Below are 16,699 nucleotides of genomic sequence, written 5' to 3' on the forward strand. Positions count from 1 at the left end.
CAACTGCCCAATCCCAGGAAAAAAACCAGCTTCACCCTCCCCCCACCCAATTCCCTGGAATAATGGATAGGTCCACAACCCACACAGATAATGAAGACAGGCACAGCTCCTCTCAGTCCCATCCAGAGTCCCCTACATTTTGAAGTGTGATCACTGCAGTGAACTGAACACAGCAAGCTCCCAATCATCAGCATTATAGTAAATCTTATTGTAACTGTGGGATAAATAATGGCCCCAGAATATTGGGGAGGTCTCAATGGCACTCAACTGCAAACCTCTAGTCAGTTTGGTAAATACAGTGGATTTTGGTTAATTGGGCCGTCAGATAATTGGAGCAGCTGTTTATTTGGAACAGAAACTAATTGAGAAAATAGCCAGGATTCCCTCCATTTATTTGGGACATTGCCGTTTATTTGGGACAAGAGACTGTTCTTGTGCAATTTCTAACTCACAACAGTTGCGTGTACTTGTGTGGCTATTATACACTACACCAGTGGTCCCCAACCACCGGGCCACGAACCAGTACCAGGCCACAAAGCATGTGCCACCGGGCTGCAAGTAAACGATATGATTTGGCAACATGAAATGATATGAGTCAGCTGCACTTTTCCTCATTCCCTGTCACGCCCACTGTTGAACTTGAACGCACGCGAGGTCATTACCCATGTGAGGTCATCCGTCGGTCATTAACCTACAACTACTCAATGAGTAAAAAACAGACGTTGCTTGAGAGTTTCTTTGGAAGAGCTGGTAGGGGACATAAAAGGCCTAACGATGAGATAACACAGAGACAGCTGAGGCTGAGACTGCAAAAAAAAAAGCTTCCTTCAACAGAAAATACGACGAGTCGTACATAAAATATGGCTTTATTGCAACCGGTGACTCACACGCTCAAGCCCCCTGTGTGTGATATGTGGCGACAAGCTGTCTGATGAGGCAATGAAGCCCTCAAAACTGCTTTGGCACCTTGAGTCCAAGACCCATTGAGTTTTTTGAGCGGAAAAGACATGAGCAAGCGGGACAGAAGCAGAAAAAATGTCACCACTGGCAGCACACTTCAGTGGCAAGGAGTGGATGGCAAAACTCGCTTATCTGTGTGACATCTTCAACCTGCTCAATGAACTCAATTTGTCACTTCAGGGGAGAATGACAACTGTCTTCAAGTTGGCAGATAAAGTGTCTGCTTTCAAAGCCAAACTGGAACTGTGGGGACGGCGAGTGGACGGGGGCATATTTGACATTTTCCCAACATTAGCTGGGATTTTGGGAGAGACTGAGGCTGCACTGTCCTTCTCACAGCTCGTCGCAATCACCTATCTTCACTGTCAACAGAATTCGAGCGTTACTTCCCAACCACAAATGACCCAAGACGTGCAAAGGAATGGGTCCGTGACCCATTTGTTAATGTCCCCGGTGAATCATCCATGTCAGCGCAGCAGGAGATCAGCTCCTCGAGCTTGCAAATGACGGCGGGCTGAAAAGTATGTTTGACATAACATCTCTGCCAGCATTCTGGATCAAAGTCAAGGCTGAATATCCTGAGATAGCCACGAAAGCACCGATAACGTTGCTTCCATTTCCAACATATCTCTGTGAAGTGGGGTTTTCTACAATGCATGCAACAAAAACTAAATTGCGGAATAGACTGGACATAAGGAGCCCCCTTCGAGTAGCGCTGTCTCCCATCACCCTTCGATGGGACCGTCTTGTTGCAGGGAAACAAGCCCAGGGCTCCCCCTGATTCAGCGATATTGGTGTGTTGCAATGATTTTATATGTTCATACAAGGTAAGTATGCACTGTGTGTTTAATATCCAAACGTTACTTAAAATCTTATGGTGCTATTGACTTACAGTATATTTATCACTGTATTCACGCGAGGAAAATATGCGCTGTGTGTTTAATACTAAATTGGTTAGATAAACTCTTTTAGAAATGAAATTGAGTGTATTAGCCATTTATAAGTGACATATAGTTGACTTATCACCTATATTCCGGTCGTGATTAACACCCCTCCCCCCGGTTGGCTGGTCCGCAAGAATATTGTCAATATTAAACCGGTCCGTGGTGCAAAAAAGGTTGGGGACCCCTGCACTACACCATGTTTCAAGTGAAGTTTTTAAATAGTGACAGTGTGTGTGTGTTCAAAACGCAGTGATTTTTGTCACTGACAGTTGGTGAGAAATAATCAGTAAGACAATTCAGAACTGTTTTGCTCACTGTGGATTCAAGCTTGGAGATGTCAGAAACAGCTGGGAGTGAAAATGAAATGAGTTCACAACTTAAAAGAAGTTAGGAACTACAAAGAATTTGAAGGTATTGACAATGTTACAATAACAATGAAGATTTGGAGGATGCAACTGTGGAAAACATTATAGATGTTGGAACAGCTATAAAGAAAGAAAGACAGTGTCTATATTTCATTAGGAGTTTGAGGAGACTTGGTATGTCACCTAAAACACTAGTAAATTTCTACAGATGTACAATAGAGAGCATTCTAACTGGCTGCATCACCATCTAGAATGGGGTCTATAGCACAGGTTCAAAGTATGCTGCAGAGTTGTAGAATTAGTCATCTCCATCATGGGTGTTAGCCTCTGTAATATCCAGGTCATCTTCAAGGAGCAATTCTCAAAAGTTGGCGTCCCCCCCACCCAGGACATGCCCTCTTCTCATTGTTACCATCAGGAAGGAGGTACAGAAGCCTGGGGGCACACACTCAATGATTCAGGAACAGCTTATTTCCCTCTGCCATCCAATTTCTGAATGGATATTGAACCCATGAACACTACCTCACTACTTTATTTCTGTTTTTTTACACTACTTATTTAACTAAATATATACTGTAATTCAGTATTTTTCTCTATATGATCATGTATTGCATTGTACCACTGCTGTAAAGTTAACAAATTTCATGACATATGCTGGTGATATTTAACCTGATTCTCATTCTGATGAAGGTAGTCCATTATCTGCACTAGGCGGCTGCACTGATTTTGTTCATTTATAGCCAATCAAAAGAAGACGGCAGTGTACACAGGATGAATTACTCCATATTTCATTTAAATACCTAATTTTTACTCAGTTAAACGGTAATTTGTTTTCTTTATACCTTTTCAACTACAGGTGTCCCCCGCTTTTCGAACGTTCCGTTTACGAAACCTCACTGTTACAAAAGACCTACATTAGTTCCCTGTTTTCGCTAACAGAAGGTGTTTTCACTGTTATGAAAAAAGGCAGCACGTGAAAAAAAAATCAGTGCGCGCCCCGAGCAGCTGCTCTCCCCCGGATTCGGAACGGCATTCTCGCCGGCATTGCTTAAACACTTGCCTGTGAGCAGCCGTTAGCAAGATGAGTTCTAAGGTATCGGAAAAGCCTGAAAGAGCTCATAAGGGTGTTACACGTAGCGTAAAACTAGACATAATTAAGCGTTTTGATCGGGTGAACGAAGTAAGGACAAAGTGAGTTTGGCTTGTGGAAGTTGACGAAGATGATGTTGAAGAGGTTTTGGCATCCCATGACCAAGAACTGATAGATGAAGAGCTGATGCAATTGGAAGAGAAAAAGATAACAATCGAAACTGAATGAGTAATTATAAAGTACGACTTTAATTTTGAAAGGGTGCATCGGTTTAAGGCATATTTGCAGGATGGTTTGAGTCCTTACAAAGAACTGTATGATAGAAAAATGTGTGAAGCTCAGCAGTCAAGCAAGCCTTCCACATCAGCCACAGCAGACGACGAACCTCCACCTTTGACATCGAGGCAGGCAGAGATAGAAGAAGATGACCTGCCTGCCCTGATCGATGATGAGACGACACCCCAGTGTCCCACCACCCCAACCCCCCAGGCCGCGGACAGATACCAATTCGCGGAGAATGCAGCGGTAGCCGGGAGGCACACAGCACATCTTTAAGAAAAAAGCCAAAATAAACATGCTAATTACAAACATAATTAGGTGCCGCCCGGCACATAAATGTCGGCCCAGATCAGAGGCGACGCAATGGGCAATTGCCTCTGATCTGGGCCGACAATTATGTGCCGGGCAGCACCTAATTAATTAGCATATTTATTTCGGCTTTTTTCTTAAAGATGTGCTGTGTGCCTCCTGGCTACTGCTGCACCGCCGCATTCTCAGCAGATCAGTATCAGTTCACTGCCCAGAGGGTGGGGGCCACCGCACCACCCCAACGTCCGACGACTCACCCTAATACACCATCATCAGTGTGCTTGGCAAGCTGTCTTCCCGATTCCCATAAGTGATACTACACTGTACATACATTATTTCTACTTTATATCAGCTGTGTATTTTTACATGTTATTTGGTATGTTTTGGCAGCTTCATAGCTTAAAGGTTACTGGAAAGAGTGTTTCTGCCGACGGCGCTTGCATTGTGTTTTTGCAAAGAGCACTTGCGTGAGATTTTCGCTACGGAGAACAGTGCAGGTAATGATTGTGGAAAACTATCTCTACTTTATATAAGCTGTGTATTTATCATATCATTCCTGCTTTTACTATATGTTACTGTTATTTTAGGTTTTATGTGTTATTTGGCATGATTTGGTAGGTTATTTTTGGGTCTGCGAATGCTCACAAAATTTTCCCATATAAATAAATGTTAACTGCTTCTTCGCTTTACGACATTCCAGCTTACGAACCGTTTCATAGGAATGCTCGGAACCTTCGGATCGCGGGGGAAACCTGTATTTCCATGGAACTTCAGTTAACTGGGGCAACTGTTTAATTGGGCCAAAATGTACTGGTCCAGACGTGTCCCAATTAACTGGGATTCACTTTACAAAATATTAAGGGTTTCATTATAAAGATGCATATTTAGAACATAATACAGTATATTGGGACATATTTAGGCTCTTTGGTCCATCAGGACAATCCTGCCATTCAATTACGGTTTATTTTTCCCTCAAACCCATTCTCCTTTCGTCTTCCCCTAACCCTTAATCAAGAAACTATCAGTTTCTGTCTTAAATACACCTGATACGTTCGTCTTCGGCCATCTGTGGCAAAGAATTCCAGAATCACCACCTTCCGTCTGTAGAAATTCCTCCCCTACTTTGTTCTAAATTTCATCCCTCCATTCTGAGGTTGAGCCCTCTGGTCTTAGACTCCCCCACAATAGGAAACATCCTCTCCACATCCACTCTAAACCTTTTCAGAATCTGGTAGGTTTCAATGAGATGCTCCCTTCATTCTTCTGAAATCCACTGAGTACAGGCCCAGAACCATCAAATGCTCCTCCTATTGTTCCCTTTTACTGTTCCCAAACCTCTGATAATCTCCTTCAAGGTATAAGAACTGTATTGGGTAGGAGGATGGGAAACAGGGCTACGTTTAATCCTGGTTATTAGCAATAATCCCACTTCCCAGGGCAACCATACTTCTCCCTGTAAACCTCACAGGATCAGTAAGGGCTAATTTTCTTTTAACTTACAGGTTTTGATTGTTCCGAGGTGGTTCTCTTTTTACCAGCAGCCTTTCTCTGCGAGTCTTCCACTGGCTTTTGGCCTCCTTTGTCCACTGGCTTTTGGCCTCCTTTGTCCACTGGCTTCACAGATACCTTGAAATGATGTAAGGAATCAATTTTTAAGTGTGGTTTCTTGTTAGCGAAGCTCACCTTTCTTGCTATTCCTGCCTTTCCCTTCCCTCCTGATCTCAGCCATTCACTCCATAAGCCTATATTAGCTCATTAAAGCTCTTTAATTACTTTCACTTGTTCCGCACTCTCTCTATAGGACTATGAACTTACCCATCCTGTATTTATCCAGATCCCCTTTAACAGTCAGATTTTGATAATCAAAGACCCTACCCACCCCAGACATTCTCTCTTCTCCCCTCTCCCATTAAGTAGAAGATACAAAAGACTGAAAGCACGTATCACCAGATTCAAGGAAAAGTTTCTACCCCACTGTTATAAGACAGTGAAGACTCAGGAATATTGTCACACTTAGATGTAGAAGGGTTCTTTATTGCTGTTTCCATAACAATTTGTTTGACCAGCCAAGGTTGTTAGCCCTGAGCTGAACCTCCAAACCTGGAGGACCAGTAGACCACTCTTAGTCTGGCCTCTACCCTTTGACCTGTTTGGCATGAGTGACCCCATCAAGAGCCAAAGCATAAAGCCCTGACTCCAGCCAACATAGCTCTCCGGGTCATTGAGGCACGCAAGCCTGCAAACCCATCGACAAGTTCCTGGTCCTCTTGGAGGAGGCCTCACAATCTACCTCGTTATAATCTTTCACTTTATCATCTACCAGCACTGCAGTTTTTCTGTAACTGTTACACTTTATTCTGCATTTTTATTTTTATTTATTTTGTTCTACATCAATATACTGTGTGTTGATTTGCAAGACAAGTTTCTCCCTGCATCTTGGTGCACGTGACAATAATACACCAATACCGATACAGGTTGAGTACCCCTTATCCAAAAATCCAAAATCTGAAATCTGAAGTTTTTTTTGAGCACTGATGGGACATCACAAACGAAAAATTCCACAAAGCACTGGGAATGTTCCCAGGTAATGCGCAGGTCTCTGCACACCTCCGAGAAGTGACCTCACATATGAAATGAACAGAAGTTAATGAAAAATAGAAAAACACTGCATAAAGTGAAAAATGAAGATCTTGATTGTATATTGAAAGAGTGAACTCATCAGCATTGGAGTGAACATGCTGCTTAGTGGTATCTATCATGAAAAATTGAAAATCGAAGGTAATTGTGAATATTCAGCAGGGTGGTTGCAGAAATTTAAGAAAAGAAGCATTATATTCTTTAAAGATTTGTGATTTTTCAAGATGAGCACGAAGCAGCAGAGAAATTATTGTTGAGATTGCCGTTCATTGCTGATTGAAAATCTAACTTCAGAACAAGTCCACAATGCTGATTGTTTTACACCTTACATAAAACCTTAAAAAAAGTTTAAAAAAAAACAAATACAGTGTACTGTGACCTTTTAATCAAAACATGGCATCATAGGTGGAGGCAGAAAACCTGCCGTTGTTTGCTGTTCAACAGCTGATTCAGGTATTCTCCCGATGCTGCTGTGCTGCTTTTGTTAACCTGCACACATTATATTACTTCAGTGGTTGGTAAGGTGATGGAGAAGATCCTGACAGGCAGGATTTATGAACATTTGGAGAGGCAGAATATGATTAGCAATAGTCAGCATGGCTTTGTCAAAGGCAGGTCGTGCCTTACGAGCCTGACTGAATTTTTTGAGGATGTGACTAAACACATTGATGAAGGTAGAACCATACATGTAGTGTATATGGATTTTAGCAAGGCATTTCATAAGGTACCCCATGCAAGACTTATTGAGAAAGTATGGAGGCATAGGATCCATTGCTTTGTGGATCCAGGACTGGCTTGCCCACAGAAGGCAAAGAGTGGTTGTAGACGGGTCATATTCTGCATGGAGGCAGATGACCAGTGGTGTGCCTTAGGGATCTGTTTTGGGACCCCTTCTCTTCGTGATTTTAAATGACCTGGATGAGGAATTGGAGGGATGGGTTAGTAAATTTGTTGATGACACAAAGATTGGGGGTCTTGTGGATTGTGTGGAGGGCTGTCAGAGGTTAAAGTGGGACATTGATCGGATGCAAAACTGGGCTGAGAAGTGGCAGATGGAGTTCAACCCAGATAAGTGCTAGGTGATTCATTTTGGTAGGTCAAATATGATGGCAGAATATAGCATTAATGGCAAGACTCTTGGCAGTGTGGAGGATGAGAGGGATCTTGATCTGAGTCAATAGGACACTCAAAGCTGCTACGCAGGTTGACTCTGTTGTTAAGAAGGCATACAGTGCATTGGCCTTCATCAATCTTGGGATTGAGTTTAAGAGCCGAGAGGTAATGTTGCAGCTATATCGGACCCTGGTCAGACCCCACTTGGAGTACTGTGCTCAGTTCTGATCGTCTCACTAGAGGAAGGATGTGGAAACCATAGAAAAGGTGCAGAAGAGATTTACAAGGATGTTGCCTGGATTGGGGAGCATGCCGTATGAGAATAGGTTGAGTGAACTCGCATTTTCTCCTTGGAGCGACGGAGGATGAGAGGTGACCTGATAGAGGTGTACAAGATGATGAGAGGCATTGATCGTATGGATAGTCAGAGGCTTTTTCCCAGGGCTGACTCACACGAGAGGGCACAGTTTTAAGGTGCTTGGAAGTAGGTACAGAGGAGATGTCAGGGTTAAGTTTTTAATGCAGATGGCGGTGAGTGTGTGGAATGGGCTGCCGGCAGCAGTGGTGGAGGTGGAAACGATAGGGTCTTTTAAGAGACTCCTGGATGGCTACATAGAGCTTAGAAAAATAGAGGGTTATGGGTAAGCCTAGGTAGTTCTAAGGTAGGGACATGTTTGGCACAGCTTTGTGGGCCGAAGGGCCTATATTGTACTGTAGGTTTTCTATGTTTTCTATATTTTCATTATATTAATGGCATGTAATGAATTTTTCTGTTAATACGTGTGATGAACAAGTGTAAGGCAAAGATTACTTACTGGTAGCACATAAATTCAGTCGGAAATGATGGTGATCCCAAACCATCTCACTATATATTCTAAAATCCAAAAAAAATCAAAATCTGAAACACATGGCCCCAAGCATTTTGGATAAGGGGTACTCAACCTATAGCATTGCTAAAATCAGATTTCTCTTTGACAATACAGTTGAAACCACAACAATGCAATGTGTCAGATAATTGTCCTTTATCGTTCCACCCACACCTCCCGTCACTCAGGCCTGTCTTGGGTTAACACCAATGAACAGTGGCGACAACACGCCTGGCCTCACAATGACCCTTGCACCTTGTCTGATTAAACTGCACTTTCTCTCTTTTTTAAACTTATTATGCAATACTGTAGGCTCTAAAAAACCTGTGCCAACCAACTGGCGGGAGTATTCCAAGACATTTTTAACCTCTCACTGCTACGGGCAGAGGTTCCCATTGTTTCAAAAAGGCAACAACTATACCAGTGCCTAAGGAGAATAATGTGAGCTGCCTTAATGACTATCGCCCGGTAGCACTCACATCTACAGTGATGAAATGCTTTGAGAGGTTGGTCATGACTAGACTGAACTCCTGCCTCAGCAAGGACCTGGACCCATTGCAATTTGCCTATCGCCACAATAGATCAACAGCAGATGCAATTTCAACGGCTCTTCACACGGCTTTAGATCACCTGGACAACACAAACACCTACGTCAGGAAGCTGTTCATCAACTATAGCTCAGCATTTAATACCATCATTCCCACAATCCTGATTGAGAAGTTGCAGAACATGGGTCTCTGTACCTCCCTCTGCAATTGGATCCTCAACTTCCTATCTGAAAGGCCACAATCTGTGTGGATTGGTGATAACACCTCCTCCTCGCTGACGACCAACACTGGTGCACCTCAGGGGAGTGTGCTTAGCACACTGCTCTACTCTCTACATACTATGTGGCTAGGCATAGCGCAAATACCATCTATAAATTTAATGATGATACAACCATTGTTGGTAGAATCTCAGATGATGACGAGAGGGCATACAGGAGCGAGATATGCCAACTAGTGGAGTGGTGTCGCAGCAACAATCTGGCATTCAATGTCAGTAAGACGAAAGAGCTGATTGTGGACCTCCGGAAGGGTAAGATGAAGAAACACATACCAATCTTCATAGAGGAATCAGAAGTGTAGAGTGTGAGCAGTTTCAAGTTCCTCGGTGTCAAGATCTCTGAGGATCTAACTTGGTCCCAACATATCAATACAGTTATAAAGAAGGCAAGACAGCAACTATACTTCATTAGGAGCTTGAAGAGATTCAGTATATCAACAAATATATTCAAAAACTTCTACAGATGTACCGTGGAGAGCACTCTGACAGGCTGCATCACTGTCTGGTATGGGGTGGGGCAGGGTGAGGGGCTACTGCACAAGACCTAAAGAAGCTGCAGAGGATCGTAAATTTAGTCGGTCCATCTTGGGTACTAGCCTACAAAGTACCCAGGACATATTCAAGGAGCAGTGTCTCAGAAAGGCAGCATTCATGATTAAGGACCTCCAGCACCCAGGGCATGTCCTTTTTTCACTGTTTCCAGTTAGCAGTTGCATTGAACTGCTGCTGCTAAATTTCACAACACATGCCAGTGGTAATCAACCTGATTTTGATAACAGGCCCTTTGAGCCCAGCGAGCCCATGCCACCCAATTACACCCATGTGACCAATTAACCTACTGACCGATACAGCTTTGGTATGCGGGAGGAAACACATCTGGTCACGGGGAGAATGTACAAACTCCTTACAGACAACAGCAGGAATTAAACCCCAATTGCTGGCATTGTAATAGTGTTCACGCTAACTGCTAAGCTACTGTGTCTCCAAAATCATAAGGCTTTATTCTTCATTCTATTACTTTTCCCATTTGTTATAATTATGTGTTTTTTTTAGTTTTTCAGTCTTGGTCTGTCCTGTGTTTCTGTGATATCACACCGGAGGAATATTGTATCATTTCTAATGCATGCATTACTAAGTTACAATAAAAGAGGACTGCGTGTCCTCATAATCTAAATCTACTTCCTCAATGTACTCTCGTGATGAAATAACCTGCATGGATGGCATACAAAACAAAGTTTTTCCACTGTGAAAATAAGTAACTGATTTCCCGATTTTAATTTTAAATAGTGCCATACTCAGCAGGACAGGCAGCGCCTGTCAGGACTAGGAGTGAGAGAGAGTGAGAGAGTGAGAGAGTGAGAGAGAGAGAGAGAGAGAGAGAAAGAGAACACGAATTAGTGTAGGGAGTGGAGGAAAGTCTTAAAAACAAAGGAACGATAAGCACCAGTGACCAGTCTTGATAGAAATAGAACAAATGAGTTGGGCTGAGGGGCCTGCTTCTGTGCTGTCTAATTCTGTGACTCTAAAGAGCAAGTACAGTGGATTCTGGTTAATTGGTTCATTGGTTAATCAGGACAGTTGTTTGTTTAGAACAAGTCTTAAAGAAAAACCTAAATCAAGAAGATGGCCGGGATTCCCTTCGTTTATTTGGGACACTATGTCAATTGTCAGTTTATAATTAGAGTCAGTCTTGCGCACTTGCTTGGCCATTAGACTGTCCACCGTGTTTACAGGATCAAGTTTAAACAGCGTCAGTTGTGTGTGTTCAAAAAGCAATGATTTTTGTCAGTGACAGTTGGCAAGAAATAAGCAGTAGACAATTCAGAACCGTTTTGCTCACATCAGTTTCAAACATTCAGGCTTGAAGATGCCGAAAACAATAAAATGAAACAGTTTCACTATTTTAACAAATTAGGAACTACAAAGGTATTGACAATCATCTTGAATGTTATAATGAAGATGAAAATTTAAAGGAGGCAATCTTCTAAAGCACTGTATGAAGGCACTAGGTGGTTGTGCTAATTTTGTTCATTTACAATCGATCAAAAGAACATGGCAGATGACTTTCTCCATTGGTAACTGTTTTATAAAAATATTTCAGTTTTACCGTACTGTAGTGGTATTTACAGTATTCTAATTTGTTCCATGTTTCATTTGAATACATAAATTGTTACACAGTTAAACAGCAGTTTGTCTTTTTCTTTTCCATGAAACTTCAGCTCAGTAGGGGAGCCACTTAATAGGACCAAAATGTACTGGCCTGATGTGTCCCAATGAACCAGAACCCACTGTATATGAAAGTGGAAAACTAGAATCTGATCTAAGCCGCCATCATCTGTTCATCAGGCTGAGTGTTATTGCTGCAGTCCTTCATGACCAAGGGAGTCAGTAAACTTCACTGGATTGCATCAGGACAGAGTTATTATCCCTTCCCTATAAAGCTTGGTGATTCAGATGGGTGAGATTGAAGCCACAGCTCCATATCCTCCCAAGAATGGCAATGCTCAAATGTATACTCACGGAATTTGCATCAAAGAGCTTCCCACTTCTTGTCCTCCTGCCAGATAGCTCCAATTCTGACGTCTTGCTCACTAAGTTCTCCACCTGCACCGGGAAGAAAGGGGTAGTGGTCACACTTTTAATGCCTCTTTCCACAGGCAAAAAAAGGCGGAAGGGCAGAGAGACAAGAGGTTAGAAGGACAATGTGGCCTACTTGTTTCTTTCTTACAAGTAACTACTCAGTAGGTTTAGGACATGACTTTGTTTTGAGAAGAAGGAGTGATCTTACTGAAAAATACATCATAAGACCATAAGACATAGGAGCAAAACTAGGCCATTCAGCCCATTGAGTTTGTTCTGCCATTCCATCATGACTGATTTATTTTTTCCTTTCAACCCCTTTCCCCTTTATCCCTATAACCTTTGACACCCTTACTAGTCAAAACCTATCACCTCCACTCCAGATATACCCAATGACTTGGACTCCAGAGCTGTTGTTGGCAATACATTCTACAGGTTCATCTACTGGCTGGTGTGGGTTTGGCCACAATCATTGAGAGGCCAGTTCCAGGAGACATTATCTGATCTGTCCTTGCTCGATATTCACTGGCAATTTGTAACAGTAAGGGGTTATTGTTAGTGAGCTTGCAACCTAGTTCGAATCCTGCCCAGGTAGAAGAGGGGGAAGCTACAGAACGGGAAGGAAACCTATAAGATGGATTCTTAGTCTTGGCTCCAGATGTAGAGAGACTTCAAAGTCCAAGGCAAATTTATGATCAAAGTCACGACATACTACCTTGAAATTCTTTATTTATTTATGCAGCATGGAACAGACACTTCTAGCTGTTTTGAGCCACACCGCCCAGCAACCCACCCATTTAACCCTAGCGTAATCATGGGTCAATTTACAAATGAAATTATAACCTACAATTAACCTACTAACTAGTACATCTTTGGAATGCAGGAGCAACTTTAAGCACCCGAAGGATAACCACACATACATGGAATGGAACTTACAAACTTGCTTACAAAGGGCATCAAAATTTAATTCTGATACCCTGAGCTTTCATGGCATCATGCAAACCACTACGCTACCATGACGCCCCATTTTCTTGCAGGCACTTACAAATCAAAGAAATACAATAGAATCAATGAAAAAGTAAACACAAAGAGTGACACACAACCAATGTGCAGAAGAAGACAAACTGAAATAGATAATACTGAGAACATGGGTTGTAGAGTCCTTGGAAGTGAGTCTATAGGTTGTGGCAACATACATCAAAGTTGCTGGTGAACGCAGCAGGCCAGGCTGCATCTATAGGAAGAGGCGCAGTCGACGTTTCAGGCCGAGACCCTTCGTCAGGACCCTTCGTCCTGGCCTGCTGCGTTCACCAGCAACTTTGATGTATGTTGCTTGAATTTCCAGCATCTGCAGAATTCCTGTTCTATAGGTTGTGGAATCAGTTCAGTTTTGAGGGAGAGACAGGACTCACCAGTGACAGGGGGATGCTCTTTTTTGGACTTGTGTTCTTTCCAGCCTCTGGTGGTGTTTTTGTTCCTGTAAGGTAAGTGTTTAACATTGCTTTTAATCAGTGGGTTTAATTAACATTTAGGGCTACCTCAAAAGCCTGATACCTGGCTACTCAACGTACCTGCATCTTGTTCATCAGCGTTACTCTTTTCAGGAACGAGTGTTTGGGATGCAGCTGGGCTTTCTGATAGTAAAGTGTCCTTTGTTAAAGACACACAAAACAGAGGGGACATGAGTGAGGTGCAAAGTGCAAAGAGTAACTGTAGGTAAACTCAAAGCTTCCCGCAATGTTTAAGACTGTAATCTACAGCAAAGAAAAGGCTTGTATTTACATGGAGCATATTGTAGCTTCAGATCATATGCATACAACCTCAAATTGATTTGCACGTTCTCTATTTAATAGCTGTATAATTATTAAGGCCGTAAAAAGCAATGAGATTCCGGCCACAGGGTGGACGAGGAGGTAAAGTTCAGAGTAAGTTTATTATCTAAGTATATACACCCTTGGGATATGTCTTCTTGCAGGTAGTCACAAAACAAAGAAACACAATAGAATCCATGAAAGGTTACAAAGGCCGTCAATATGCTATAGAGGATAAATTGTATTGAGAAAGTAACTGCAGGGACCCTTAAAGTGAGTCTACGGGCTACGGAGTCAGTTCAGTGCGGAGGCAAGTGAAGCTGTTCCAGGAGCCCGATGGTTGTAGAGCAACAACTGCTCCCAAAACTAGAGGCGTGGGACCCAGGACTCCGACATCTCCTGCCCAATAGTGGTATCAATGGTAGTTGGCATTTATTTCAAGGGGAATAGAATATAAAACCAAGGAGATATTGCTGATGCTTTATAAGACACTAGTCAGGCCACATAAAGTATTATTACCAGAAATAAATTAACAAATAATAAGGTGCATTTATGACACAAGTTAAGAAGTAAACAGTATAACGCTACTGGTACTTCACGCGTAATGAGACCTATGTGATGGCAAGGAGTTTGGTATTCTCATAACCTGGAAGAAGGTCCTAATGGTTCTTGTTCTAGTGCTAAGGTACCTCCTGCATGATGGTAGGGAGTCAAAGAGATTGTTGGACGGATGGAAGAGATCACTTACAATTCTAAGAGCTCCACATACCCAGTGCTGCTGATAAATATCACTGGACGAGAGACCCCAATGATCCTCTTAGCAGTTCTTGCAGTCCTTTGTACAGACTTGTGGTCAGGTGCCTTGCAATTCCCATACCAGGCAGTGATGCAGTTGTACACCAACAACATCACCAGTGTCCTGTAAAAACTAATTAGAATTGAGGGGTGGAGCCTTGCTAGCTTCAGTCTCAGGAATTGGAGATGCAGCTGTGCTTTCTTGACTAGGAGGTGGTGTTAAGGGACCAGGTGAGATTGCCTGTTGTGTGCACTCCCAGAAACTTGGTGCTCCTAACTCTCTCCGTGAAGGAGCTTAGACAGGCACCTTGATCAGTCTGGACCAATTGGGTCAAATCGCCTGTCCCGTGCTGTATGAGTCTACGACGACAGGAAGAATAGGAGGGAGTCAGAGAGAGTCCAGGGAAGATTTACAAGAATGATTTCTGCAATGAGTACAGTTACAAGGAGAAAGAGCTTGATCCCTTTCTTGTTGAAGAGAAAGCTGAGGGGAGCGATAATAAGTAGTCTGGAGAGAGTGAAGGGATAGAGGCAGTTCTTTTTGGTAGGAGAGTGGAGGAACAGAGGCCGCAGAGATAAATAAAGGATTGAGAGTGACATGAGGACATTCTATCACACATAACAAACTCCCTCCAGGGTAAACAGACTCTGTTTACACTTTCCACACCTCAGAAAAAACAACCATCATGATGAAGGACTGCTCCCACCCCAGACATTCTCTTTTCTACCCCTCTCCCATTAAGGAGAAGATGCAAAAGCCTCAGAGCATGTACCACTGCGCTCAAGGACAGCTTCTATCAGACTATTATCAGATATTAAATGGACCTATTGTATAAGATAAGACTCTTGGAATCACAATATACCTCATCATGGCCTTGCACATTACTGTCTGCCTGAGGGCAGTTTATCTGTAACTGTAACACTTCATTTTCCATTCTGTCTTTTAACTTTTGTACTACCTCAGTGTACTTGTGTGGAGTACATTAGTCTGGAAGATATGCAAACAAAAGCTTGTTACTATATCTCAGTACATGTGACAGTAATAAACCAATTACTTATTAATTGAATTATCGATGCAGGAAAAGGTGCCATGAACAAACAAAGTGAGCTGGACACTGTTGGCAGAGTTTTGGGGAAGTGCAAATGTTTGGGATGTAAAAGTGGGAATGCTGCCCAGGAAAGTGCGGAAACTTATTTGAAACTTCTGAGATTTTTATGTATTTAATTTTGTAATGTGACATAGTGGAACCTGTATAATCCCAGAGTGATTTGCTACAAGCTAAGTGTCAAGGGCATATAAGATCTCGATCATTACTCACTGTGTAACTAAAGGGAGATTGATACACTCTGTGGCCTTGAGTACTGCAGCTGACTTCTGGAACAGAATACAACCAAAGAATAGCCAAAAGCTTATATAAAAAAAACGAACTTTGAAAACTGTAAATCAAGCAGCCTGCCATCCATGAGAAGTGGAAGTGTTTCTCCTTGTACGTAATAAACATGTCTCTGAACAGATCCACTGCATGCTTTTTTTGGTTCTTTGTTATAAGGCCTAGCAAAAGATAGACAACAAAAGGATTGGAATAGTGAAGCAAAATACAAACAAAAACTCAGGTCATCTGTGGAGGGAAATGTATAGTTGGCATTTTAGGTCAAGAAAAGGGTTTTGCCTGAAATATCAACTTCCCATTTCCACCACGGATACTACCTGACCCGCTGAGTTCCTCCAGATTCCAGCATCTGCAGTCTCGTGTCTAGCAGTGAAGCAATCAATCCTGGTTGCATGTTGATATGAAACATCGACAATTCCTTTCTGCCTGCAGATGCTGCTCAACTTGCTGAGTTCCTCTAGCAGATTGTGTGTTGCCCCAGATTACAATATTGTCTCCTCTGAATATTCAAGTTTGTTGCAATAAACGTGTTGATTTTGATTTATTGTCACATCTCTGTAGTAGTCAGGCCACCTTCAAGGAGCGATGCCTCAAAAAGTCTGCTTCCATCATTTGGGACCCCATCACCCAGGTCATGGCAAGTTCACATTGCTGCCATCAGGAAGGAGGTACAGGAACCTGAAGGCACACACTCAATGATTCAGGAACAGCTTCTTCCCCTCTGCCATCCGATT

The 16,699-nt window shown here is 42.6% G+C and overlaps 1 protein-coding gene across 1 annotated transcript in view; it reads right to left on the reverse strand.

Moving 5' to 3' along the window:
* hormad1 (HORMA domain containing 1) overlaps positions 1–16,699 on the reverse strand; it is a 47,056-nt gene that overhangs the window by 2,653 nt on the left and 27,704 nt on the right. Inside the window, exons 11-14 of the mRNA XM_063032260.1 lie at positions 13,540–13,618; positions 13,381–13,445; positions 11,909–11,992; positions 5,448–5,573 (exon numbers count right to left, since the gene is read on the reverse strand). Of these exons, the coding sequence (XP_062888330.1) occupies positions 5,448–5,573; positions 11,909–11,992; positions 13,381–13,445; positions 13,540–13,618 (354 nt within the window). The remainder of the gene's footprint in view (positions 1–5,447; positions 5,574–11,908; positions 11,993–13,380; positions 13,446–13,539; positions 13,619–16,699) is intronic.

This window comes from Mobula hypostoma, chromosome 2, assembly GCF_963921235.1.
Source record: "Mobula hypostoma chromosome 2, sMobHyp1.1, whole genome shotgun sequence".
NCBI lineage: Eukaryota > Metazoa > Chordata > Chondrichthyes > Myliobatiformes > Myliobatidae > Mobula > Mobula hypostoma.